This window comes from Porites lutea, chromosome 4 (genome assembly GCF_958299795.1).
Source record: "Porites lutea chromosome 4, jaPorLute2.1, whole genome shotgun sequence".
In the NCBI taxonomy this organism is placed as follows: domain Eukaryota; kingdom Metazoa; phylum Cnidaria; class Anthozoa; order Scleractinia; family Poritidae; genus Porites; species Porites lutea.
In genome coordinates, this window is record NC_133204.1 from 22,542,003 (window position 1) to 22,568,184 (window position 26,182).

Below are 26,182 nucleotides of genomic sequence, written 5' to 3' on the forward strand. Positions count from 1 at the left end.
GAGTATATTTGACTCAGAAAGAAGTAGTCTAAAGGAATTTTTTTAATCGTGTGTCAAACAAACTGATACTTTCACCGTTTTGAATTTCGCGACTTAGCGAGTTGAAAAACTTAGGACCTTGCAACCGAATTGAGAATTTCCCAAAATTAGTTCGATAATAAGGTATATACAAAAGGCTGGAATTTCTTGTATTATGCGAATGTATCTGGCTTGCAAGAGTAAACATATCACGAAAATAATTAGGAAGTAAACCTCTTTTAAAAAGATACATTAATTACCTGTTGGGTACTGATACCTATTTGAGAAGCAGTAGTGAATCCCGCTGCGAGGTGTTATGTATCTGGTGACTTAAACTTTATTGACAGTCTGAGTGTAATGTGAAGAGACAGAGACTTGGTGACTTGAACGGCTCTTGGGGGGGGGGGGGGGGGGGGGAGCCTTGGGTCAATTTTTGCTGGATATGTGCCGTTGGCCTCTCAGAGCCTCTACCCCATTAAAGTATATGCTGTGGCCAATTATAGACCCCATCTTAGTCGCTTTTGGGAAAATATGTAATTTTCGCGATCCCAGCTTAGTCACTTTATTAATTTCTATTTTTACGAACTTACCCATTTTTTAAATTGACTGAAGAACACTTTACTTTTCATCTACAGTACAAACAGTCTGGTACGTTTGCTAACCGTAAATATGAAGAACTTTCTACCTCCAAAAATCCGAAAATGTGCGACCCCATTCTAGTAACTGTACTGAAAATGCGACCCCATGAAAGTCAGGCCAGTCGTGAAAATGCGACCCCATCCAGCTGCACATCCCCATTAGCCTCTTATAAGGAAGTACCCCTCCCCCAACCCACCCCGGGTCAAACAGGTTGAAGGTGTAGAGATTAAAAATTCAGACTTCAGACGGGAAAGAATTAACGTTCATGTGCATTAAAGATCGTACAGTCATTTGAGGTGAAACGAAGCAAATAGAAGGTTGGTCAGTTATCTGTCTTGAGAAGTTATTTGGTTGTTATTTTTTTTCTCATTCATGATAATACTTTTAAATACTGTTAAAACAATAGGCCATGGCATTTTCAAAATAACAAATAGGGCAGTAAAGCTGATACTTCTTAGAAGAATAAGCTTTGCAATACATAAACATAACCCGAAGGAAGAGAAGCATTGCAGCACTGCAAGACAGCTGTTTCGTCCTCGTTTGATCTCATCAATTACCCGCAATAACTGGCGGGAAAATTCTAATCCAGATTCTTTGCTGAAGGATGGCTATTTAAGCTTGGACGACACAAAATCGCGATAATCAAATGCCTCAGAAAGGTCGCTTAAGATCGTTTACGAGAGTTTCTGATTACAGAGACTTGACTGGGAAAATTTTGGTGTTTTTGGACAGGTGAGCGCTTATTTGAGGTGGTCGCCTACGAGAGGCGGTCGTACATGGAGGTTTGGCTGTATTTTCTTGCTGATTAGATCTCTTATCAGGATCTGATGACATAACATAACATGAACTTTATGGTCCCTAGGAATTCAACTTTAGTTGGGTTGGCCTACATTTGACAAAGTAAGTAAAGTACTTGTGTTAAGCTCTTTAAAGTTCAAATATCCCTATTAACATAAATTTTAAGTTAGTCAGAAACCCTACTTCAAAGCGCAAATGACTTACAATCAGCCTTACACCCTTGTCCAATGAGCCATTTGTGCCATGAAGTTCTAATAGTTTTTTTTCCTAAACGGACGACAACACTGATATATACAAGTGTACGCAATCTCTAGGGTTAATTTCTTATTTAGGCCGTTAGCCTCAAGTGGCGCATAAGCCATCCCATCTTGATATTGCTAGAGTCCTCTCTTTTCCACGTTAGCCTCCGGGCATGATGGTCCCCGTGTCAAGTGTTTGTGGGACACACAACTCTCTTTCTCTCCTTTTTGGGGTCACGTCTCACTGCGGGGGCGTAATAGAAATTCTTGCAGTGGTACGCACTGTTCAGACCTCCCCTATCCATTCTTCTTCCGCGGGGGGACTCGCGAATTTAATTTGCATCTTTACTTTCTTCTTTTAGTTAAATTTTCTTTGTCTTTGTTTTGTTTCTTTTACATACTTAAAATATAATTTTAATGTTTCAGGACAAAAGCACTAATTTTTAAGGTGGCCCGAACCTATTAACATGGGTTGGTTACGCTTTTGAATCGAGTTTTTAGCAGGAGCAATTTAACCGATTTCTATGATTTTTGGCATCCTTGATGAAAAATAATGGAACTTTAGAAATATATTATTTATTTACTTGTCAGTAGAAAAACGTTTGAGATATCGGAGTATATTTAAAACCGCATTTTTACAAAAAATAGTCCTCTGAGAAGACATGAGCTTACTGGCAATGAATAGTCTGTGCAAAAAAAGGGCAATGACGAGTACCTGTAGTCCGGAGGATAAACTTTAACGCCGTATGATACGAGGACAATTATTTTCCAAAGAGAAAACTGAAATTATCTAATAAAGAAAAAACCTGCGACTTAGTACCTGGTTTTTAAGAACCTGTTAGGCTAAAATTAGCCAGTTAGACCCTCTCTATGCAAGAGCCTTTTTAGCATAAAATTTAAAACAGGTTTTATTTTTTAAAATCTATAAAGAACCTTTTAAAAGGAAAAACTGAGTAACTTTCTTGTTGTCCACTCCTCCCAAAATCGCATCCGTAGTATGAATATTGAGAGTTTCGGTTGAGTTCGTGAAACTTCCTATTTCCACTTTTGGTGAGATGAAAGCCGGTTGTTACTTGTGAGGTATGAGCTAAATTGATTTAGCTCGATCTTTCACAGATCTTGGAGGCAACGGCTGAAGGTTGATTTTCACTGACGCGTTTTTGGCTACGCACGTTAACGCACGTAAATTTTAACGACGTAAATTAAATAGAGGCGAGATATTAAGTGTTGGGACTAAACATGAAGTTGAGTGAGGTTCTACTGGCTTACGTGCGACCTTTCATGCATTGCCTCTATTTTATTTGTGAACGTAAATTGTACTCACGTACGCACGTAAAAATTACGCGAAAGAGGGAATCAGCGATTGATGATCTCTGTAAGCTGTCCCAGGATAACGGGCAGGCAATCTTTGATCACGCCAGCATTGATTTTTTCAGGACCAGGCAACTTGTTTAAGGGTATCTTAAAAATAATGCGTCACACGTCTCCAAAGGTCATTGGCTTTAAATTGAACAGCTCTTCAGAGGCCGGGATGTGAGAGTCGAAAGGAGGTTCAGCTAAGGTGATCTTGTTCTCTTCAGACAAGCAGGCGGCTGCATGTGCGGCATTTCTACCAACTGAAGAAAAGAATACGTTAAATTCGTCGGCAACTACCTTTAGGTCTTTAGTGTATGAGTGTCGTGTCTTGTGCTTTTGATGGAATGAGACGATTAATGACTTTCCACAGTGAGCCTTGGTTATGTTTGTGCTCCTCTACTTCTTTGAAAGTACAATTTATGTAAATATCTTATTATCCACTCCCCACAGGGCTTTTCAGGGATAATTTACAACACTGGTTGGGGGACTTTGCCAGACTGCTTAAGTTGCAGTTTACAAGTACTCAAGGAATGAGTGATGATGCCCCCATAAATGAGTGTGAAAGTGAGATAGTCACTACACCGGGCACTACGTGCCCTACACTTTACGAAGAGTGTGTGGGTTCTTTAACGTCCCACAGATTTATTACATGTGCAAGGGCTTGTGAGACGGGGCCTTTAACTGTATTGCGAGATTCGTTGTAGTTTGACCAATCAACAGGGTCGCGTGACAAGAGGCAGCGATAGTGGAGCCGATCTCTGGTCTCCATGAGTTCCTTAAGGTCACTGGAAACAAAGGGACGGGGCGATTGCGGACTTCTCTTGTCATGATGGGAGCACGAGAGTCAAGTGTAGATTGGAGAGTCACAGAAAAGTCACAGATTCGGTTTGCATTTTCCCACATTGTGGTTTTCAATGTACTAACAACTATTAAGAAGTATTCTTTACTAGAGCAAAGAAATTAATCTGGTAAACCAATTCGAGAATTAAAATATTAAAGTCAAAACAGAGCCGTTTCCTGTAATATGATATTTGAAAGGCAGTTTCCTCACGAATGCAAACACCTAACGTTCTTAGACTTTTTAAAATAACGGAGCATGATATCCTATTTAACCTTTTTAAAGAGCCTTAAGAACAATCAGAATCAAATTCCTCCACGTCATAACAACACTTTATAAAACAGTGATAAAAAGAAGATAGCAGGTATCGAACCCAGTCCCTTCGGCTCCCAAACGAACGAACGAGTACAATAAAAAATGGTTTGACGGACGGACGGGCATAAGTACAGCTATAGCGAAGACCTTGGAAACTGGGGATGAGAATCGCGACGTGACTGACAACATATAAAAATCTTCCAGAGCATCATGCATGTTTTGAGAAGAACGGGTCAGAAGGATTAATGAAAAAGATGTCGCGCTTTTCCGGAACAGGTCGGTCCACGAGTTCTCTCACTGAGATCAATCAATCAATCAATCAATCAAGAATCTTTAGGAGTAAAACTTCGATGGTGAGGCTAACTGGTCGGGCGTTGTACAGTTTCATTGTATGGAAATGAGTCTTTGATGAGCATGCGGTTTATTTTCGGCAGTGATTGAAATGACGCGCAATGTTCATCAGGTTTTTGCTCTTTGGCAATGATGTAATTTCTCTCGAATCAGGGCCCTTGATTTTCGTCTATTTATACACGTGTTTTCAATCAACTTAGAAACAAATAGTCGAATTCGATATAAAAAGTAAATATCCTGAAGAATACTCTACCGTTGATCAAGTAGGACGTGGAAAACTTTTAGCGAGGAAATCCAGTTTCGTGTAGAATTAATCGCCTCCTCATTTCTTATCTAATCTCCAAGGAGCTTGTAGTGCTAACTGTATTCACCGTAGCTTTCCCCCGCGCACGTCAACCAACCACCGGTCTTCTCTCACCCCCGAAACTCATAAATAGCGACTGGGTACGAGTCTGGTAGCTTTCTGATTACTTAGTTCTTGCAATCAAGCTTTAGGTTAGAAAGCCCTTTCAGGATAGGAAATAGTCCGTCGGCACTCTTCCTCTATTTGTGCGTCAACTTTCACAAATATGTTAGCGTAGCATATTTAAGAGGTTAAATTTGACCCGCATTTTGTGCAACAAGTTGTATTGTCACGATTGACTACAAACATGTAGATATAAAACAGAGAGCTCTGACGCTTATCTCATGAAGTGAGCGAAAAATCTGTGTTAGGAGTTTGACGAAATGCAGTTTAAAATGTATTCTGATCTCCCGAACGTTTCTATGTGTAACAGAAAATTTAAAAAAAACATTTTCTTAAAGTTCCATTCTTTCTTACGGATGCCAAAAACCAAAGAAAAAACCGATTAAATTGTTCCTGTCGAAAAACGCGATTCAAAAGCATAACCAACGCGCATGAACGCGCATATAAATAGGTTCGGGCTAATCTCGTACCCAGATCTCGCTCTTTGTCTTTTTAGCGTAAGACAGAGTGAGATCTGGGTACGAGATTAGGTTCGGGCCACCTTAGAAATTAGTGCTTTTGTGCTGAAACATTAAAATAGTATTTTAAGTAAAAGAAACAAAACAAAAACAAAGAAACAAAGAAAAGATAACTTCGAGAGGAAAGCAGACATGGTTTGACCTTGACCACGCTCATACGCACGATTAATTTCGCATGAGACTCTCTCCAGAACAACATCATTAGCATTCAGTTTTATTGTGAAATTATGTACCAATGCATTTTCCCAATGAAAGATACAATGACAGCAATAGCAATCATCTTCTCGTCCTTTCCAGTAACCTTTATCACCATCCTCAGGCTTTTGTCACTATTTAAACAAACTAGGTAGCGACTGGAAAGGACTGTTCACTGCTTCAGCGAGAAAAAACGTACCCTTTCGAACAGTGGTTTCTCCAGGCCAGACGCTACGCTACGAGAGAAACCACTACGAGCAACCGTTTACTTTTCCATCGAGCATGCACGTCCACGCGATGCCTACGTCAAAACGTCAAATGTCATCACTTCCTCTTGTTTCGCAGGAAACATAAGAGACTTAAATATCCAACGACAAGACGGTAACGAGAACGTCAACAAAGCAATAGGTTTAATAAGCAAGACAACAACTCTGCACGTGCATCACGCTTTTTTGCCGTTTTCGCAGGACTACGACTACGACATGAAAATACCTAATTTCGCGTTTTATGGAGAACGTAAACTATCAACGGCGAAATGTCATTTCTCTTCTTGAACTTGGATATGGTTCTTAGGAGTTCGACTCATGCTGTTCGCGTACATGAATAATCCCAATAAATACTGAATTGAAAGAGTGCAAATTCACAGCAGGCTCGCGTGAAGGCAACAGTTGTAAGTGTAAGCAAATGCGAGGGAACCTTAACTTGTATTTAAACAGGCTTTACATGTTTAAAGATAATAAATTCGTCCATGGCGCTGGACGGCGGCTCGATCAAAGAAGCAGACGGATGCTCGCAGAGGTTTCTCTCCCTTCGTAGCGTAGCGTCCTCACCTATCTCGGGTCCCCCACCTCCATGTATTAGATCGATCATTTATGGTATTTTTGCTTGAATCAATATTTAAGACAAGCAATCCTGTAATCTGCAATAACAGACCAGGTTCTTATTCTTATGATCCGATGGATGGTGTGGGTCCCCCTCTTTTTGTGGGTGTCCCCTTTTTGCACTTTTATTAATACTATTAACTTAAGCCCCCTCGACATTTACGCAACCATAGAGAAAAAGGTTAGATATAAGATGGCGCTCTTGGATGTCCTAATTGACAATGACGCTGCACATCTCAAGGAAGTATTTTCCAAATAAGGAAAAATGATGGAATATTGCATCATATGTTTGAAGTAGGGATCCAATCAGAGTGGTTTGCGCTATACTTGCCAAAACCTGAATACTTAGCGTCTAATAAGTTCTTTCTCCACACAGACACAGTGAACCATTTAGTATTTGAGTTTTCAGACTATCAATATTTTTCCAACGGGAATTTACTAGGTTTAATATCGTTTACGACATTCATCACTGTTCATCATGGCTTCCTCAGAGAATCGCAACTTTTTCTACAAATACGAATCCATGAGGACAAAATGGAGTCGATTTTTCGACCAAGGAAATGCGAAGGCCGGGACGATCAGAACCTTCTTTAACACCTTCCATAAGAATCACAGAGGTTTTACGTACGTGGTCGGGGAACTATTCGATGAATCAATCCATCTTCTCGTTTCACCTGATCAGTACAATCTAATCAAAGAAGAAATTGAAAAGAAAGTTGGTGAGACCCTGCCGGACGTTTCGCGGTCAAGGGACGTAATCATCAAAGCGAGAGGCAAATCATTTCCAAATCTTCAGTCGTTTAAGAATTATTCGAAAACCCTTGATGAACAAAACAAGGAAATTGAAAAGAGGTAAGAAATCTTTAATTCATCCATTTTCCCCCTTTTTATAATGTTGTATGAGAACGAGTTCTTTACTTCCCCACACTTCAGCTGTACCTGTACCGACTTAATTCGCGACTTTTCACGGACTAGTTTAGTCAGATAAGTCGTTTCTTTCCACCAAAAATAATCTGATCGGCAAAAAAGTCTGTATAATATGCCTTTTTTGTTCTGGACTTATACACAAAATTATTAAATTTCGAAGCATTCGCGACAATTTCTTTGATGTTTCCGCATGACGTATGTTTCTATTTCTCGTTCAATATTTGCTCGATTTTTCTGTTCTTCAATGGTCGCGAAAAGTCAATGGAAAAAAAGCAAAATTGTCTTTGAAAGTTTTAATCTAACGAATAGCTGGCCTGTCATATCGAAGTCACTGCTAAGTGATTAAAACGTCGATTTCTCAGTAGTCGTTTCATAACCTAAGTAGATAGACTTCATTTTAGCAGGTCTCAAACTTTCTCTTTTAGATGTCTTACATGGTCGCGAAACGAAAATAGAGCCTGATCTCAGTTTAATCTCTCGTGCATACAAGCAAGTGGCGCTACAAAATCATTAGAGTGACTATAACACATAATCGTTATGCTATGTCGCTATGTTGTGGTAGAAGTTTGGTTCACGAAACTTTTGATCGTAGGACGGCGCTGGGACATATTCCACCTTCGGTATCAATAACTTAATGTTACAGCCGGATGAAGCAGTAAAAAGCCTTGTGTAGAGGGGTTTCAGGGATAACTTCTAGAAAGGCAGGAAAAATTTAATATCCCTCTGCCTTTCTAACAGTACTTCCTATCAGCATCAAAGCTAGAGCATACGACGTCCGTCAGGTAGTTTCACTTTCCGCGGTCAAGCAGTAAATAAGACATTTTTGCAACATACAATACTTACCATCAAAGCTGGTATCTCGACAAATTCAAGTAACCTTCTCTGAAACCTCAAGGCCGTCATGAATAGGATGCTAGCCTATTGGGAAAAGCTGTCTTTCGTCTGCTTAAGAGCCATTATCTGAGAAAATCGAGAATCGCACGACACTCGCCAAAAAATCGAATTTTTTTTTATTTTGCCAAAACATCCCTTTTAGTGACCTTATTTAAGGAAAAATAGTTTTGGGTTCAAACGATTCATTTTAAAGGAGAAATTAGGAAAAGTTTGAAAAATCGATTTTATGCTCGTATTTCGCACAAAACACGGCAGGATGCAATGGCAACTTCGAGAGAAGGGTGAACGCGTAAGAAACATTCCCTGACATTGAAACTTCACCGAATTATTATTTTGTTCTTACTCTTGAAAATCCTAAAAGAAAATTTGATAAACAATGCTTTACATTTTTATAATCGACAAGTGTAAAGAGGTCATATTTGTGACGTTAGACGTGCTAGAAAATGAAGGCCAGCTTTGACTATTAAAAAAGGCCTCTGGTATATGCCGCTTGATCATAAAATCAATATAAAATGGAACCTTGGCTTTTGTACTAACTTACTGGAAAGTCTTAGCTCTGGAAATCGAATATCATCCTGACACCAAAGCAAGCGGTGAGAGCAATTGAATTGGGAAATTTATGCAAATAAGACGGCTTGCGGACGGTTGTCAAACTAAAAGAAAGGTTTTACATGAAAGGATTACTCACCATTGCTTGTAACACGTTTTTACGGCAAGGAAAGTTATTTCCAACTTCTTTTGCGTCGTTTTGAGTCACGAAATATATAATTTTTAGCCAAAAGACAAACGTACGTTTGCTCAGCAACTGCGTCCGAATCCGGCCGTGAATCGAAATAAAGTCACAACACGTCGAAGCAAGAGTTACAAGAGTTTTTACTTCAGTCAGGAGACAAAAGGAATAAAAATTCATTGCAAACTAATGACTTCGATTTTGAAAACCTTTCATCACTTCAATCGTTCGTCGGCTGATAATAAACATCGCATAAGATCGTATGACCTTTGGTGTGACCGGAAATTGGTCACACGCTTTAGTCACGTCATCATGCTGTCACGAAATTTTCGTAGCTGTTGTCAGCAATTTTAATACAGTTTTCACATTTTTTGACAAGAAATCCTCTCATCGCAGTAGAAACAGCCATGCATATTTATTTTTCTTTTATTTACCTACTAGGCTTTGAAACAGCTTTTTTGCCTTCGAAGTACTAAACAGGAGGGGTACCTCGGATTCCAAGTGTCGTGAGTGATCCGTGTAAGCGAAAATTAAGACCAAAAGAGAAAGAATATTTTGAATAGTTAAGTAAAGCCACAGCTAAAAAAAAAAAAATTGTTCAAAATGTTTTCAAACTAAGAAAAAAACATACTTCGATCATCCCCGTGACTTGGAATCTGGCCAGAGTACCCCCTCCCCCTCCCCTCCTCCCCTATGCCGGGTCAAAATACTAAGTTCCCCCGGCCCAATGTCCCATAGTCAAGGGAGTATACTCTCTTGCTGTAGTAAAGAACTTGCAGAATAATACCAATTCTCCTTGGCCAACGGAATCAACGCTACAGTTTACTTTTGGTTTTGCTTGTTGATTTTTTCGCTATTTGCTCACGATCAGGAGCCTATAACCCCAACCACGACCAAATTATGAAACCTGTTATTACCAGAAAAAAAAAACACAAAGAAACAGTCAGTCAGATAGACAGTACATAATTAAAAAGACCTCGACTAAGATTAAAAAAAATCAATACATGACACTGTCGAATGCGAAAACCCAGAAACCATTTTGTGGAAAAAAGGTTCGCATACAGCTATCAGCTGCTTTTGTCCACAACTCGCCGGTAGAGGTGCGCGGAAACTAGTGATTGTGAAATGGCTTCAAACTATGATCCTATACTGTTGGAATATTACTTATCACAGAAAGCTACACCTGATTTCTTCTAGCAGACCCAATCCTCTTGGTTCGTGTGGACAAAGTAGCTCATCCCGGCTATTTGCACCATGCTACCATAGTCTCTCTAGATTCCCAAGCCTCGCAAGCAGACCTTCCTGTCCCACGAACGTTGGGTAGGATTGTAGGACGAGCCAAAAGAAAGTGAAGGCTATAGGCTCTCGCGATGATGCAAGGAAGGTCGAGTATTATATTCCCCTATCCTGGTCGCCCAGGGTAAGTCTGCGGAGGAGAGTGACTGAGGGGCTGTATGTTCGAAAAGTTGACTCACGCCCCCGGGACTAACGCTTTCACCCTGCTTCTTCTTATTCGCTTGATAGTGATTTCCTGTTGTTAAACGTTTGAACAACAGGGCCCTAAGTATTGTGTTTCGTCTTGCACTAAAAACCCATAAACCTTATAAATTTCACTATGGGACTTCAACACCTCCCTTGAATGATCCATTTCGCTAAACGGGACCTCAAAACAACGATTCTGTGTATCCTAAGGGAGTGTATACTATACTTTCCTGGCTCTCGTCACTCACAGTGAGGTGATGGTGGCTTACACAGTCCAACCTCCATGTGCGACTGCCAATCCAAAAGACCAAATTTTCCCAGTCAAAGCCTTACAGTTGGAACTTCCAGTAAACGACCACCTTCTGTAAGTGACTGCGACCACTTTTTGGGCGTAACGGTTAATTGTTTTCCATAAGGGACCAGTTGACGCATTCTCTGCTCTCTATTTTTGCTGTGTGCACTATGTTCCTTAGAAAATATGAAGACCTTTAGCGACATCGTGGAACTACACATATCCTAACTTAGTAGATGTAGCCAACAAAGTGAAGATTATGTTGTGATTCTAGACTATTCTATATCTCACTCACCTGAATCCCTCTTTAAATTGAGCATGATTTAAAAGCTGTATTTGTCAAAAGAGGTAAAAGATAATATTTTGCCAGGAATTTGTTACACCGCCATTTAATAGAATGTGCCTGGACCTCTTCTCGGAATAGACCCCATGTGGTCCGATTCTTCTAAACGACCACCTCCTGTGAGGGACCACTAAGTCTTTGCATTTTTGGTGGTGGTGTCGGAAATTGTGCGGTGTTTTATTACCATTATCTTTGTAAACATGAGTTTAAGTTTCATTTGATTAAGTAACGTGATTTAAAAGAAGTGTTAAGTGACGTTGGAACCTGATAGCATTGAACTTTGGAACTGAAAGAAAAAAGAACAATAGAAAGGAGAAAATGGAATGTACTGTGAGAATCAAGAGGAGACGGGAAGAAAGAAATAAAACGAGTGAATCGGGATTTCTGTGAGTGTGTTAGAAGATCGTTCAGCTTTGGAGGCAATTCCTAACACAATTGGCACCTCCGACGGGACCTATTGGGATTTTAGCTCAAACAAGAGCAAGGGATTTGCGAAAAATCAAGTACATAGCGACGTGATCAAGGGATTCGCTGAGATTTGGCAAATCGGCCAAAACAACGCTAAAGCTGAAAAGGGCCAACGCGATGGAGGAACTTACGAAAGAATTTAACGGAAAGATTCTGTCTCTAAGATTCTCTCTGACTAAGAGTGATGAAGTGATCGCTTCCCAAAACGCAGAAGCTATATCGAGACACGAGGCACTGTTAATGTCTAAATTGCAGTCCGCTCATACCGTGAAAGAATCCATTATCGAGCTGAAATTTACAAATGGTGAATCAGAGGAGGAGGTCAGCACTTGGGTCAAAGAGCACGACAAATTTCTAAAGGAAGCGGATGAAAAGGCCTTGGCAATAAGACAACTAGTGGGGAAAATGGAAGAAGACAAGCGACTGGCAGACAGGATGGAATCTGATAAGAAGGAAATGGCCCTCGCGAAGATGAAACACGAGGAGCGAATGAGCCATGAGCGTGAGCTGTTAGATCAACAAGTGAGATTTCAAAAGGCCGTAGAAGCCAGTCAGCAAGAACAAAATGCAAAGAAAACCGTGACTGCAAAGCTGCCAAAGCTTTCTATCACAAAATTCGACGGAACACTTGCAAATTGGCCGCCGTTCTGGAATAAATTCGAGGCCGAAATCGACAAAACGGAATTAGCGCCTGTGACAAAATTCGCCTACTTGAAAGAGCTAGTGGAGCCCAAAGTCAGGGCGGATATCGATGGCTTGCCGCTAAATACAGAAGGATATGAAAGAGCAAAAAACATAATAAAGGAAGAGTATGGGAAAACGAGTGAAATTGTCAACGCCTACGTCAATAACATTCTGGAACTCCCCACCGTGACGAACGCCGACCCGAACCGAGTGAATTCTTTCTATAAAACCCTGCTATTTAACGTCCAGTCACTGGAAACACTTGGAAAAATCGAGAGAGTAAACGGGATGACAAGAAGCGTGCTAGACAAATTGAAAGGAATTAAAGCCGATCTGGTCAGGGGACAAGAAAACTGGCAAGACTGGGATCTACCTCGTTTGACCCAGGCCCTGAAGAAATGGAGAGATGTAAACCCAGCGACTGAAGAAAATAACGTCGCAAACAAGTCTACGCTCCCCAAGCGCCCTGAGAAAAAATCTCCCCTGTACCATGCAGAAAATAGAAACCAGCGCCTTTGTGTTTACTGTGATGACGCCAATCACATCTCGCGGGATTGCACGCGCGTGTCCACGATGGACGAGAGGAAGAGAATGCTCGCGCGGAAACGAATGTGCTTTAATTGTACTGGGCCGAAACACCATGCTGCCGAATGCAAGAGTAAAATGCGTTGCCAGAAGTGCGGACAGAAACATCATACATCGATTTGCAACCAAGGAGACCAATTAATGACTGCCACCGGGAACAAAGGGCGTGTAGTTTATCCTGTTGTGAAAGTAAGCGTGGAGGGAGTACTGTGTCGTGCACTTCTGGATACAGGAGCTGGGAGTTCATATGCTTCGGCCGCGCTGTTAGAGAAACTTCCCAAGCGCCCTCGTGCAAAGGAGGTTCGTCGAATAGAAATGATGCTGGGATCGACCACACGTGAAGTAGAACTTTCCACAATCAAAGTACGCTCAACGGATGGCAGTGAAGAATTAAACGTTGATGTTACCAAGGTGGAAAGACGGGAATTGCTGATGATCGATAACCCACACTATCAAAAGATTATCAATTCGTACGATCATCTAAAGGGAGTTGAGATGACGGACTGCGACCCTAAGCCACATCTTCCAGTACATCTGATATTAGGGGCGAGCGAGTATGCAGCGATCAAGACGTCCGAACGGCCGCGCGTTGGACTGCCAGGGGAACCAGTGGCAGAGAAGACTAAGCTGGGGTGGACTATTATGTCACCGGGAACTGAGATTGACCACGGGAATATGCTGCTGACCCAAACGAGTCACGTGGACTATGCAGAACTATGTCGGTTAGACGTTCTAGGGCTTGAAGATACCCCTGAACATGATCAGCGCGCAGTCTACGCAGAGTTCCGAGAGCAATTGGTACGGCATCCCGAAGGCTGGTATGAAGCCTCGCTGCCATGGAAAGGTAACCACCCGCCTTTACCGAACAATAAAGAAGTCAGTTTGCGAAGGCTCAGCAACCTCCACAACAGACTTCGACGCTTGGATGTGACCGAGACTTATGCAGAGATCATCGGAAAACAGAAGTCCGAGGGAATAGTAGAAGTTGCAAGTGATCCGCCGCAGGGAAAAGAATTCTACATTCCCCACAAGCCGGTGATTCGTATGGGAGCTGAAACTACAAAGTTGAGGATCGTTTATGACGCCTCATCTAGTGCGAAACCCCAAGTTCCAAGCTTAAATGATTGTCTGTATGCCGGGCCGCCGCTTCAAAATCACCTGTGGAGTGTTTTAGTACGCATGCGTTTCCATCCAGTCCTTATCACTGGGGACCTGCAACAGGCCTTTCTCCAGGTGCGCATCAAGGAGGAAGAGAGAGATGCACTCAGGTTTCATTGGAAGACCAGCGAACATTCTGAAGTAGAAGTGTTGAGATTTACTCGAGCGCTGTTTGGTCTTGTGCCTTCTCCCTTTCTCCTCGGGGGAGTGATAGAGTGTCATCTTGAAACCTGGGAAACTCACATGCCACAACTTGTTGCTGAACTGCGCAAAAGCCTGTATGTAGACGATCTGATCAGCGGGAAACCAACAGTACCCGAAGCGCAACAGCTGAAAGAGGGAGCTATTAAAATCTTCGCGGACGCTAAATTCACACTGCACAAGTGGCACTCGAATGTTGCCGAGTTAGAAGGGAGTGAAAGAAGAGTCGAAGATGAGGGCACGTTTGCCAAACAGCAGCTCGGCCAATCAAAAGCAAAGACCGGTGGTTTGCTTGGACTCCCGTGGGACAAACAGGAAGACCAGATCAGTGTCGTTTTGCCTCAAAATGAGGTAGTCGCGTCCAAAAGAGCATTGTTGCGTAATCTAGCAAAAATCTACGATCCCCTTGGTCTTGCGGCGCCTTTAACTATCAAGGGAAAGTTCATCTACAGAGATGTATGCAACGTGAAAGTGGCCTGGGATGCGCCGCTACCCCCACAGCTAGCAAATCGGTGGACACGATGGAAGAAGGAGTTACCAGCCGAGGTCATGGTAGCAAGGGCCTTAACGTGTGCGCAAGAGCAGATTGAAGAAATCGAGCTTCACGCCTTCGGGGATGCAAGTAAGAACGGAGTGTGTGCAACAGTGCATGCAGTTGTGAGACAGCCATCGGGTGTGAGCCAGGGATTGGTTACTGCAAAAGCTCGACTAGCGAAGCAGGGGCTCACCATTCCGCGATTAGAGCTGGTGTCGGCGCATATGGCAGCAAATCTTATCACAAATGTAGGAAGAGCGCTCCAGGGTTTTCCCGTGAAACAGTGCTATGGATGGCTGGACAGCTCAGTGGCTCTCCATTGGATAAAGGGTGGTGGCGAGTACAAACAGTTCGTAGCAAATAGAGTGATGAAAATACAAGGGCATTCAGAGATCTATTGGCGCCATGTGCCCACCAAGGAAAATCCGGCAGACCTGGGAAGTCGAGGAGGGCAAGTCGATGACAGCAAGCTGTGGTGGCAAGGACCGGAGTGGCTTTCAGACAAAGACAGGTGGCCTACAGACATCGTGACAAGCGCTACTCCAGAGAGCCAAACAGAGGCTAAAGTTACCAAAGAACTTTTTAATGGAGCCACTGCATCAACTGACTGCCTTGATGATCTACTGGGAAAGTTTAGCCTGATAAAGACGTTAAGAATTGTCGCCTGGGCCGCGAGATTCATGCGAAATTCACGCCTAAAGAAACAAGAAAGAATGGCGGGTCCGCTGACAACCTACGAGATTAATGAACAACATCTGTTCTGGACCAAGCGCGCTCAAGAGATTCAAGGTGATGAAGTGACAGAAGACCGGCAAAGGCTGGGGTTAAAAGAGAATGAGCAGGGGATTCTCGTCTGTCGAGGTCGAGTTCAGGGACACTACCCAGTCTATCTGCCTGACATGCACCCCTACACAGTGAAACTCGTTGAAGAAGCCCATCGTCGTACTTTGCATGGGGGAGTCGGTTTGACAATGGCGCGCATCAGAGAGCGTTATTGGGTGCCGAGGCTCAGGCGTCTGACCAAAAAAGTGATTAAGCAGTGTTATGGTTGTCGCCGTTTCCAAGTTAGGGCCGCTGCTAGACCACCACCTGGAAATTTACCACGAGACAGAACCGAAGGAAATCGCGCCTTTCAAGTTGTCGGAGTTGACTTCGCGGGACCCATCAAGTACCGTGTGACCCAGAAGAAGGAAGGAAAGGCATACATAATCCTTTACGCTTGCAGCCTTACGCGAGCACTCTATTTGGAACTCAGCAAGAGCATGGAGACTAGCGAGTTTCTAAGAAGTCTAAAGCGCCTAATAGCCAGGAAAGGAAGGCCGGAGAAGATTTATTCGGACAACGCAAAAACGTTTGTTGCCGCAGCAAGTTGGCTAAAACAAGTCCAGCAAGATGAGCAGTTTCACCATTACCTGTCGACTGAGAACATCCAGTGGCAATTCAATTTGAGCCGCGCCCCATGGTGGGGCGGTCAGTTTGAGCGGTTAGTTGGCCTGGTGAAGCGTTCCCTTAACAAAACGATTGGAAATGGTCGCCTCAGATGGGGGGAACTTGAAGATGTACTCCTGGATGTGGAAGTGACCTTAAACAACCGCCCACTAGGTTACGTGGAGGATGATGTTCAATTACCTTTGATCACACCTAACAGTATGCAGTTCATCGGTACCACTATCCTACCAGAGAAGGAACCACATCGTGAGCTTCGTGATCTACGTAAACGGGCTAAGTACATGAAAAGGTGTAAAGACGCCATGTGGACCAGGTGGACCAAGGAGTACCTCAGAGGCCTTCGCGAGCGACATAACTTGAAACATGACGGGAAGGGAAGCACTTTGACTGTTGGCGATGTTGTCATAGTTCATTCGGAAGATCGAAACAGAGGGAAATGGCCACTGGGGATAGTAGAGAAGCTGTACACTGGCCGGGATGGAGTGGTTCGAGGAGTTAAGCTGCGGGCGGGAGGTGGTCACCTAGAGAGAGCAGTAAATCATCTCTACCCCTTGGAACTGTCGTGCGACCGGACGCCTTTGACACCCCAGGAACAGCTAAACCCGGAGGCTCGAGAGTTCAGACCCACCCGGGACGCAGCAATTGCAGCGAGAGTACGAATGCAAGATATTGCTGACGAAGAGCAAGCCAACTGAACATTGAACATTTGAATTTAAGACGACTCCGTGTAGAGTTTTGAACATTGATCCTTTGTTTCTTTATCGATTTCACTTACAAGAACTTTTAGTTTTGATTCAGTTTCTGGAGATAAACGCAACATATGCCTCCTAAATGTAGGCATATGGGGGGAGGGTGTCGGAAATTGTGCGGTGTTTTATTACCATTATCTTTGTAAACATGAGTTTAAGTTTCATTTGATTAAGTAACGTGATTTAAAAGAAGTGTTAAGTGACGTTGGAACCTGATAGCATTGAACTTTGGAACTGAAAGAAAAAAGAACAATAGAAAGGAGAAAATGGAATGTACTGTGAGAATCAAGAGGAGACGGGAAGAAAGAAATAAAACGAGTGAATCGGGATTTCTGTGAGTGTGTTAGAAGATCGTTCAGCTTTGGAGGCAATTCCTAACAGTCGCTTACTGGAGGTACGACTGTATTACTTTGACCTATCAGAGGCTTACCGATAATAAAGGGGATCTGGAAGGGGGCACGGATGCGACAATCACATGCAGGTCGCTTACTTAAAATAGTAGACATCTAACTGACAATCAAAGTTTGTGCTTATTATTGGGGTTATCTGGTGTTTACTCACCTCCCAAGCTACCCTGGGCGAGCCAACTTTCCTCCATTTCCTTACAAAACTTGGTAAACCATTTACATGAGAAACAAAAGGTTGGTTCGGATAGACGCCTTACTACCAGTAGTGGGCGGAGTTGAGGGCTTCCGGAAGTCAGCCCTCCACTGAGCCGGTAGTGGTGGCCTCACCCTTCCAGCCCGGCTAATATTTCTCCACTTTGGCTCGCCCAGCTACAATCGGCGACAAAATGAGTTGAGACACTTCGCCCAAAAGTAGGCTTTTTTACGTTTTATGAACTTCAAAAGGAGGAAATATAGCTTTCCTCCCCCATCCCCTCCGTACAATGTTGTGCCCTTGTTCTAGCTACCTACAGAAAACAACAAACACCCCAACTTTGAATGGAGGGGACAGGGGAGGGTGCGGATTCGTTTGTTCTCCGAAGTCACCCTATTTGTCTCAACAATTTTGTCGCCGATTGTAGTTGGGACAACACGGTCAAGGCTAGACAAAGACAGCATGCGCAAGCACTGTTGACTCGGACAAAGTGGTCAGTTTTTTCCTCATATAAACGCTCGCAAAAGTTGACTCGGCTAGGAGGTTGACCTTCTCTCCGGCACAGCTTTTCTCCATCCATGGGTTCCAAACAGTCTTTTAGCAGTCACGTTTGAAATTTATAGGAAAATGATGTAGCACTTCAAAAAATAATAATAATAAAAATACACTTTTTTCACAGCCTGTCAATGCCTAGAAGGTGTCTATAAAAGAAATCAACTGCAGAACAGGAGTCAATTTCAGTTTTTTGCGCTTTTCACGCTAGCACGAAGCGGACTGGGGGCGCGAGACACGCGCGATGCATGGGGAACAAGTTCTGCAGGCTATAAAAGAAATTAAAAAATAAATAAATAAATAAAGCAGGCCTGATTTTGTTTCGATGAGTCTATTTTTTGTCGAAAGCAAACGTGAAAAATCGTATTAAAATTCGTGACAGTATGCTAACGTGACTTGAGGGTGTGACCGATTTCCGGTCACACGCCAAAGGTCATACGATCTTGTGTGATGTTTATGATCAGCCGGCGAACGATTGAAGTGATGAAAGGTTTTCAAAATCGAAGTCATTAGTTTGCGATGAATTTTCAATCTTTTGGCCTCCTGACTGAAGTAAAAACTCTTGCAACTCTTGCTTCTAAAGGACCGCAGTGACGTGTTGTGACTTCATTTCGATTCACGGTCGGATTCTGGCGCAGTCGCTGAGCAAACGTGCGTTTGTCTTTTGGACCTTTTGGCTTAAAATTATGGATTTTGTGACTCAAACCGACGCAACAGAAGTTGGAAATAACTTTCCTTGCCGTAAAAACGTGTTACAAGCAATGGTGAGTAATCCTTTCATGTAAAACCTTTCTTAATTCTTTTAGTTTGACAACCGTCCGCAAGCCGTCTAATTTGCATAAATTTCCCAATTCAATTGCTCTCACCGCTTGCTTTGGTGTCAGGATGATATTTGATTTCCAGGGCTAAGACTTTCCAGTAAGTTAGTACAAAAGCCAAGGTTCCATTTTATATTGATTTTATGATCAAGCGGCATATACCAGAGGCCTTTTTTAATAGTCAAAGTTGGCCTTCATTTTCTAGCACGTCTAACGTCACAAATATGACCTCTTTACACTTGTCGATTATAAAAATGTAAAGCATTGTTTATCAAATTTTCTTTTAGGATTTTCAAGAGTAAGAACAAAATAATAATTCGGTGAAGTTTCAATGTCAGGGAATGTTTCTTACGCGTTCACCCTTCTCTCGAAGTTGCCATTGCATCCTGCCGTGTTTTGTGCGAAAAACGAGCATAAAATCGATTTTTCAAACTTTTCCTAATTTCTCCTTTAAAATGAATCGTTTGAACCCAAAACTATTTTTCCTTAAATAAGGTCACTAAAAGGGATGTTTTGGCAAAATAAAAAAAAATTCGATTTTTTGACGAGTGTCGTGCGATTCTCGATTTTCTCAGATAATGGCTCTTAAGAAGTGTTCCAAAACTAATTGTAGATTCGAGTATTACTGAAATTGCAGCTAAAAATTATGAAACATTTGGACTTTATAACACTTTCTTTCTCGGAAACTAAACGAAGTGGTCAATCGGATTCGAGGAAAAAGCCCAGATTTTCAAAGGGCTCAAAAGAAAACCAGTACAGGTTTCCGGTAGAATCGAATAATAATAATTTATAGTCATAATCTTTTATTAGGAAATTTTCATCACATCATTGTGGTTTTCAGAGAGGTCCTAACTTAGATTAAAAGTACTAAATTAGACTATATGCAGGAAAATGAAAGATACCTAGAATTAAAAAATATATATATAGACTAAATTAAACGGATTAAATGCGAAGAGATAAATCACTTAAATGTACGAACTTACAACACTCCGTTTTCTGGAAACTAGTAGTTGGTGTCGTCAATCGGATTCTAGGAAATAGACATGTCTTTTATTCGCATGGTTAAGAAATGGTTCCAAAATACAGTATTACAAATGGAATCAAATAAATCCAAAGACCCAAAATAAAAGATATAACATTTGTTTCTAGGAACCTAGATGACGTCATTGATCAAATTCAAGGAAAAAAAAAACGCGAGTTCTGTTTAAACAAAAGCAGAAATAAGGGAACAATGATAAAGAAACCATATTTTAGTTCTCTTGTCATTTTCACATTTAAGAGAGGGTTTTTTTTCTCTTGAGTGTTCAATTTCAACTGAGCTACGATCGACACGGGGTTTCTCCGACAGTGGAAAAACAGAAACGCCACCACGTGGATTCTCGGAAAACCAAATTAGGTCACTTGCACGAAAACCTGGGCAGTGATTGGCTAATAGTTTGTTTTGGTCTAGTTTATCAAATTTGAAAACTCTGTTAGACTGAAAACTCCCGCTGCCAAAGAAGTGGGAGAGGGCCTACCTAAACAAAAACTATCGAAAAAGTCACGAAGCTTAAAATGACTCCGATAATAAATACATGAATCATGCACGGGAGCCGGATCAAGAGTTAAAATTTGCTTTTGACTGACATTTAAACCTCAGGTGCAAATTTGGCTTACGTTGTCCCTTAATTTCTCTTTATTAGCTGGCTTTCCAACCGGGTTTCACCATGTGTAAACTGTTGCTTTACAAAGGAAAAGAATACCAAAGTCTATGCAAAGCAATTTGCTTTCCACCCGACTAATTCAAAGCTCAAGAAAATTCAGGTCTTTTCACTGAAGGACTTGAACAGAAATTCAAGGACTCCCACTAAAATTGAAGGACGTTTCAAGACTGTGCGAACCCTTTTTCCGCTATAAAGCATCACGGATAAAACTCAATAGACGAGACTTAACGATGGACCGTTTAATTTTTGTTGGGCAATTACATCCGTGAAAATATTTCGGGCTGAAACAAAGGAACTCGGCAGTTACGTAGAGTTTTGTACAACAAGACGCTCTAAAAGCGTTGACTCGACCTCGGCTTGCTTGGAGATAAGATAAGAAATGAGAAGACATCATACTTAAGGAGTCTGTGTGCGGGCGTGGAAGCCATAGGAGGAGAAAAAGAGAGACTGCCAGCTAGCCAGATTACACAGTAACTATTGACTACCTTTGGTACACACACAATAGTCAGAAACTTCGCATGTCTTGAAAGTGGAAAAAAAAAATTTTAACTTTTCAATAGGGTACCTGAACTTGCACCCATTCGCTAACCGTCAATTATAATGTGGGTAAATCTCGATAAAAACATCGTGATTTTTTTATGAAGTTAAATTTTAGCAGTGAATAGAAACACCACACCGTGGACACCCTTCTTAGCTCTTCTTCTTCTCCTTCTTCTCCTTCTCCTGGCATTTCCTTGTGTTCTATTGTTAGCCGTCGACAACAAAAGAATACTAAGCTATGAAAAATAAAACACATTTCTCAAACTACTACTGAAATAAATAGACTAGTTCAATTTGTAGACCATAAGTTTCTTCTAAGGTTACCTGTTTCAAATTTGGGCTAAACAGGTTCTTGCATAAAGGGGGTCTAACTGGCAAATTTTAGCCTTATAGGTTCTTCAAAGCCAGGTTCTTACCAGGTTCTAGACACGTGCTCCGAAAAGGGAGCCTTCTTATTTCTAATTTTTGTGCACACATTCCAGGAGGAAAGAGAATGCAAGAAAGAGCGTGGTTGAACTGCAAAGAACAATAAGAAGAAATCCAAAAGCACTGATTTTGTCGTTTGACCTGGAGGCTTACGAACATAACCACAGCATTATTCTCGAGATCGGCTACGCTATGACAACCTTGAACAATCAAGAAGCTGTACAAACGTTTCACTACATCATCCAAGAAAATCTCAGGTATGTAAGAACCTTCGCGGGTTTTCTTAAGGGTTTGTTAACATGACTTATGAAGACCAGAACACGCCATTTTCCAGCGGATTTTTACATCCACTGACCCCATCGCACTGGCTGGCGATTTTGCAAGTTGCACACTCGGCCTGCGGGAATTGCTTTTCAAGACGTAAATCCGGGACTCTAGCGAGAGTTTTGCGCTATAAATTGTGCACTTTTACTTGCAAGTGAAGAATAAAAGTTATTATTATTTAGTTAAAATATTTCGCCGTTTCTGGTTGGCTTTCTGCTGGCTAATTCCTCATAACCAGCGAGTTTTGACCAAATTTGGAAAATGCTGGCAATATACAATCTTTGATGTCAAGCAAGACGGCAGTACGGCAGCGCGGCAGCTTAGCTGTTATGGCGAAAAATGGCGAAAGAGTTCACGGCTATGTAAAGACGAAACAACCGAATTACTGACTAAAAATGAAAGCGACGGATGAAAGAATAGCGCAAAACATATTGCCAGATGGATGCCATTGCATCTACTTTTTGAGGAGTATCTGCAAGGAATAAACGTTCATTCATATTCTGAAACTGTGCCGAAAAACAGGCAAATGTCTACAAGAAGGTAAGAAAGTTCAGACCTTAAAAGAGGCTCAGTATGATATGAAGAATTATGCAGATCTTGGAAGCTGCTATCTACCTGTATAACTGGTCATATTCAGTCTCACTGAGGCTGAATATGAAAGGAGGCAACAGTTTTTGAGTCAATAATTGTTGATTTCAGAGCGTCACATTGTCCCAATTTCTTGCTAACTTTGAGTATACACCTTTTTAGGGCATTTTATGGTTGACAAAGCAATAAATAAAAACTCGTAGCGTTCATGACGGTGAATCGTTGTTGCATATATATTTGGACCAGCGGGAGTCACTTCTGTAGGGGTTTACAGAGCAGCTGACAACTTGCCTGCGTTTTGAAATAAGTCAAACTAACCACTCTCAGTAAAAGCCTATTCCAGGCACCGAGATGATCGAGTCCACGAAATTCAGAAAGGGCGAACAGGAAAATAAGAGGGAAGGAAAATCTTTCCTGCCACCGCCCCCTTTTCCCAGATCACGCGCTCATTTTTTCGCGTGCGTTTCACTTACGCTTCATCCCTACAACCAGAGTACGACTCTTGCCCTCCCTTACCTTCAAAAGCAGTGTATCTCACTTTGAAGATTTTCCGCACAAATATCGAGAGCAGAAGTATTTATTTTTATTTTCTCATAACCTTACAGTTATTCAAACAAGGATTATGTTCCTGACAAAAGAGATCACTTTAACTTTGGCACCTCCGAGCACATGTCTCTCAAGGAGGCAGCTGCAAAACTCCGGGACCATATCAAGGGCGCGGATTTTTTGGTGACTCATTCCGGAGCACACGATACACAATTTCTCGAGAAATGCGAAGTCTCTGTGTCTGGGAAGCTCATGTTCGACACTCAAGTGCTCTCGTTGACGTTACTTCCTGACGGGCCTCCAGTGTACGGTCTGAAGAAGCTTTTGGAAGACTTGAAGATTCCTTTTGACGAAGAGGTTCTTCACAATGGCGGAAATGACGCCTACTATACCCTAAAGGCCTTTCTATCTCTGGCAAAACTGGAATTGCAGTAACTTGGAATGAAGAGTTCACTCGGAAAATCCTCAAAATCTTGCCTTTTCTTTCTTTTTTAAACAGAAGTTCCCAAGCATGCAAAATATGTCGAGTAAACAGCACGAATTATTTTTGAAATTTTATCAGAAACTGGTAGTTTTAAGGTACACAATGTTTAGCCCAAATCAGCAGAAAGTGTTTTTCACGTACTATGATTGACTTAAATTAAACTCTGGGTGCTGCTTGAGATACAAACGGTAAATAATCACCAATATCAACCTCGTTTGCATTTATATACTATGATCAATAGAGAGGAGACGTGTGACACGTTACCATGGTACCAAAATTGGGAGCTTAAGCAACGACGACGGCGACCGCAACTAGAACAGCAAAAAAGCAACAGGTTGATATTACTAAACCATTACCATGTATCACGCTTTCTTAGCCGTCATTGCACGGCTGCGACATGAAACTTCCTAATTTCACGCGCCCGCTGCAAGGAGTAGGTGAACGCAACACAAAAATGTTCTTTTTCTTTTTCTAAACTTAGATGAGATCCTTTCGGATTCCACCCCCCAAAATTTCGCCAACATTTGACATATTAAATGAAATTAAATACAATCGATGAAGTCTGAAACAGTGCAAATCAACTTGTTAGGTGACGTTTTCGGTTTGTTGTCATTCAGAAATTTTGCTACTATGGCAACGTGACGAAACGACTTCTTCTCTGTACAGAGCGTTTTCACTCACGTGGCCAGCATCAATGCAAATTTACGGGAACAAAAAAAAACGTTTACATAAGAAAACAATTTATCTCCCACAAGATTGGTTTGGAACACTAATATGGCTTCCGTTTAATTGTTTTGGAACATCAATATGGCCGCTGTGACGTCATGTGAAAACGCCCTATTATCGAATGTGTTATCGACTAAGAAAGAAAACACTTCTGAATGAGAACTTTATTCACGGAGTCCGTGCATCACAAGTTCTTATCACTACAAGGGTAAGATACATTCAATGGACTGTTTGTTATTTCAGGGCTATCAAACGCTCCCCAATAAACATACCCCGAAAGGCTGTTTTTTTTTTAGATTCTTATAAATGCTGTGGTTCAATTTTTTCCTCGGTTTAAATTTTCTTTCCCTTTATCTTAAACTCATTATCATACATTGCCATACCCTAAAATGAAGGGAAATAAAATTGAACCACACAGCCTTAATGTCAACTAGATTTTTTTTGGACACCAAGCATAATTATTTTAACGAAGATAGATAACACAAATAAAATGGCATTGCCATAATTAATTGCATCGGCGTACGCTTTTTAAATGTCTGTCTTTTCTTAGAGCAATATATATCAATCGAGTCAGTTTAAGTACAATATTGGATTTTAACACTAGATATGGCCACCCAACAGAAACCATACTATATCCCTAGTCAAGAAACACTTCAATATATACTGGTTTTTCATTTACAACTGAATATTCTGAGTAAATATGATTATTGCTGCGTTGTAAATAGGTTAACACAGATGGTAACAGAACTCATAGTCTATAATATATACTGTAGGTGGGCTTTTCTCCATTTTAAAACAACAATTCTGATAAACTCGATAACTAATCTACGCTGTCAGCAATTATTTAGTAGGTACACCTCAGTTTTGCTCATAATATAATCCACGGTTTCTGGAACGAAATACATTTATCTTCTTGACTGACTGGGCCTGAATACATTAATGTATAGTCTTATAATTAGACTATTCCTATGACTGTTATCATATTCCTGTAATCAAAACTTTTACTCCCATATATTAACTCGCTATAAAATACAAGTAGTCTCTATAGAACGTAATAAATTAATCCCGGTGTTAATACAATAGTTACATAATTTTCTGATTAACATGGAGGGTTAAGAAAACACCACTTTGAAATTGCCTTAACTACTTCTTAATCAAAAAGTGATTTTCTTCCAAGTATAATACATCCAGCTCAGACCAAATTTGCAATACAATAGTTGGAAAATCCTAAGCCAGCGATAGTCTAATGTTAAATAACTTCTTGAAATAACCATTAAATAGGGGACCATCACCACCGTTAACGATAATCCGTTCCTAAGTTTAACTCGCGTCATCTGCTGTCTCTAGATTCAATTTCTTTCCAGACCTAACGCAAGAATTCATTACTCGATTTCCGGCAAGAGTGCCATAGGGCGTTTTCTCAGACGTACCAGAATTCTTCAGTCAGTTTTGATGATCCTTGTAACAAGGAATATGGCCCATATTTAGGTGCAGGAATAAAAGTTATCAAGTCAAGAAACCTTGGACTACTTCCACGGGTCAATTGAGATTTAAGATGTACAGAAAACTAGTCAACGAAGACTGACATCTCGGGAAAGTTCAGTCGATGTAAACAAATATTTTCAGTCATTAAACTTTATGTCTAACAACAAAGAAAAATACTGAAGAATGGGCATCATAATCATGTACATGAAATTATTCTCATCGCGATTGATTTCTCTGCACAAAGTTTCAAATTAGGGACTGGTCAAAAAGTATAGGGGG

At 41.4% G+C, this 26,182-nt stretch overlaps 2 protein-coding genes across 2 annotated transcripts; both read left to right on the forward strand.

The window, feature by feature from the left end:
* The first annotated feature begins 6,959 nt into the window (after positions 1 to 6,959).
* LOC140932943 (uncharacterized) lies at positions 6,960 to 25,498 on the forward strand. The gene is made up of 3 exons (XM_073382447.1): positions 6,960 to 7,466; positions 21,807 to 22,007; positions 23,268 to 25,498. Exons 1-3 carry the CDS (start codon positions 7,093 to 7,095, stop codon positions 23,641 to 23,643), a joined length of 951 nt encoding a protein of 316 aa, XP_073238548.1. The 5' UTR covers positions 6,960 to 7,092; the 3' UTR covers positions 23,644 to 25,498.
* LOC140932925 (uncharacterized) lies at positions 12,548 to 17,490 on the forward strand. Its single transcript, XM_073382425.1, has one exon. It carries the CDS (start codon positions 12,723 to 12,725, stop codon positions 17,055 to 17,057), a length of 4,335 nt encoding a protein of 1,444 aa, XP_073238526.1. The 5' UTR covers positions 12,548 to 12,722; the 3' UTR covers positions 17,058 to 17,490.
* Positions 25,499 to 26,182: the final 684 nt, after the last annotated feature.

Coding starts and splice junctions, on each gene's coding strand:
- LOC140932943 (XM_073382447.1), top strand. CDS start 7,093: ATGGCTTCCTCAGAGAATCGCAACTTTTTCTACAAATACGAATCCATG. Junction 7,467..21,806: donor AACAAGGAAATTGAAAAGAG/GTAAGAAATCTT, acceptor CACACATTCCAG/GAGGAAAGAGAATGCAAGAA. Junction 22,008..23,267: donor ATCATCCAAGAAAATCTCAG/GTATGTAAGAAC, acceptor ATAACCTTACAG/TTATTCAAACAAGGATTATG.
- LOC140932925 (XM_073382425.1), top strand. CDS start 12,723: ATGACAAGAAGCGTGCTAGACAAATTGAAAGGAATTAAAGCCGATCTG.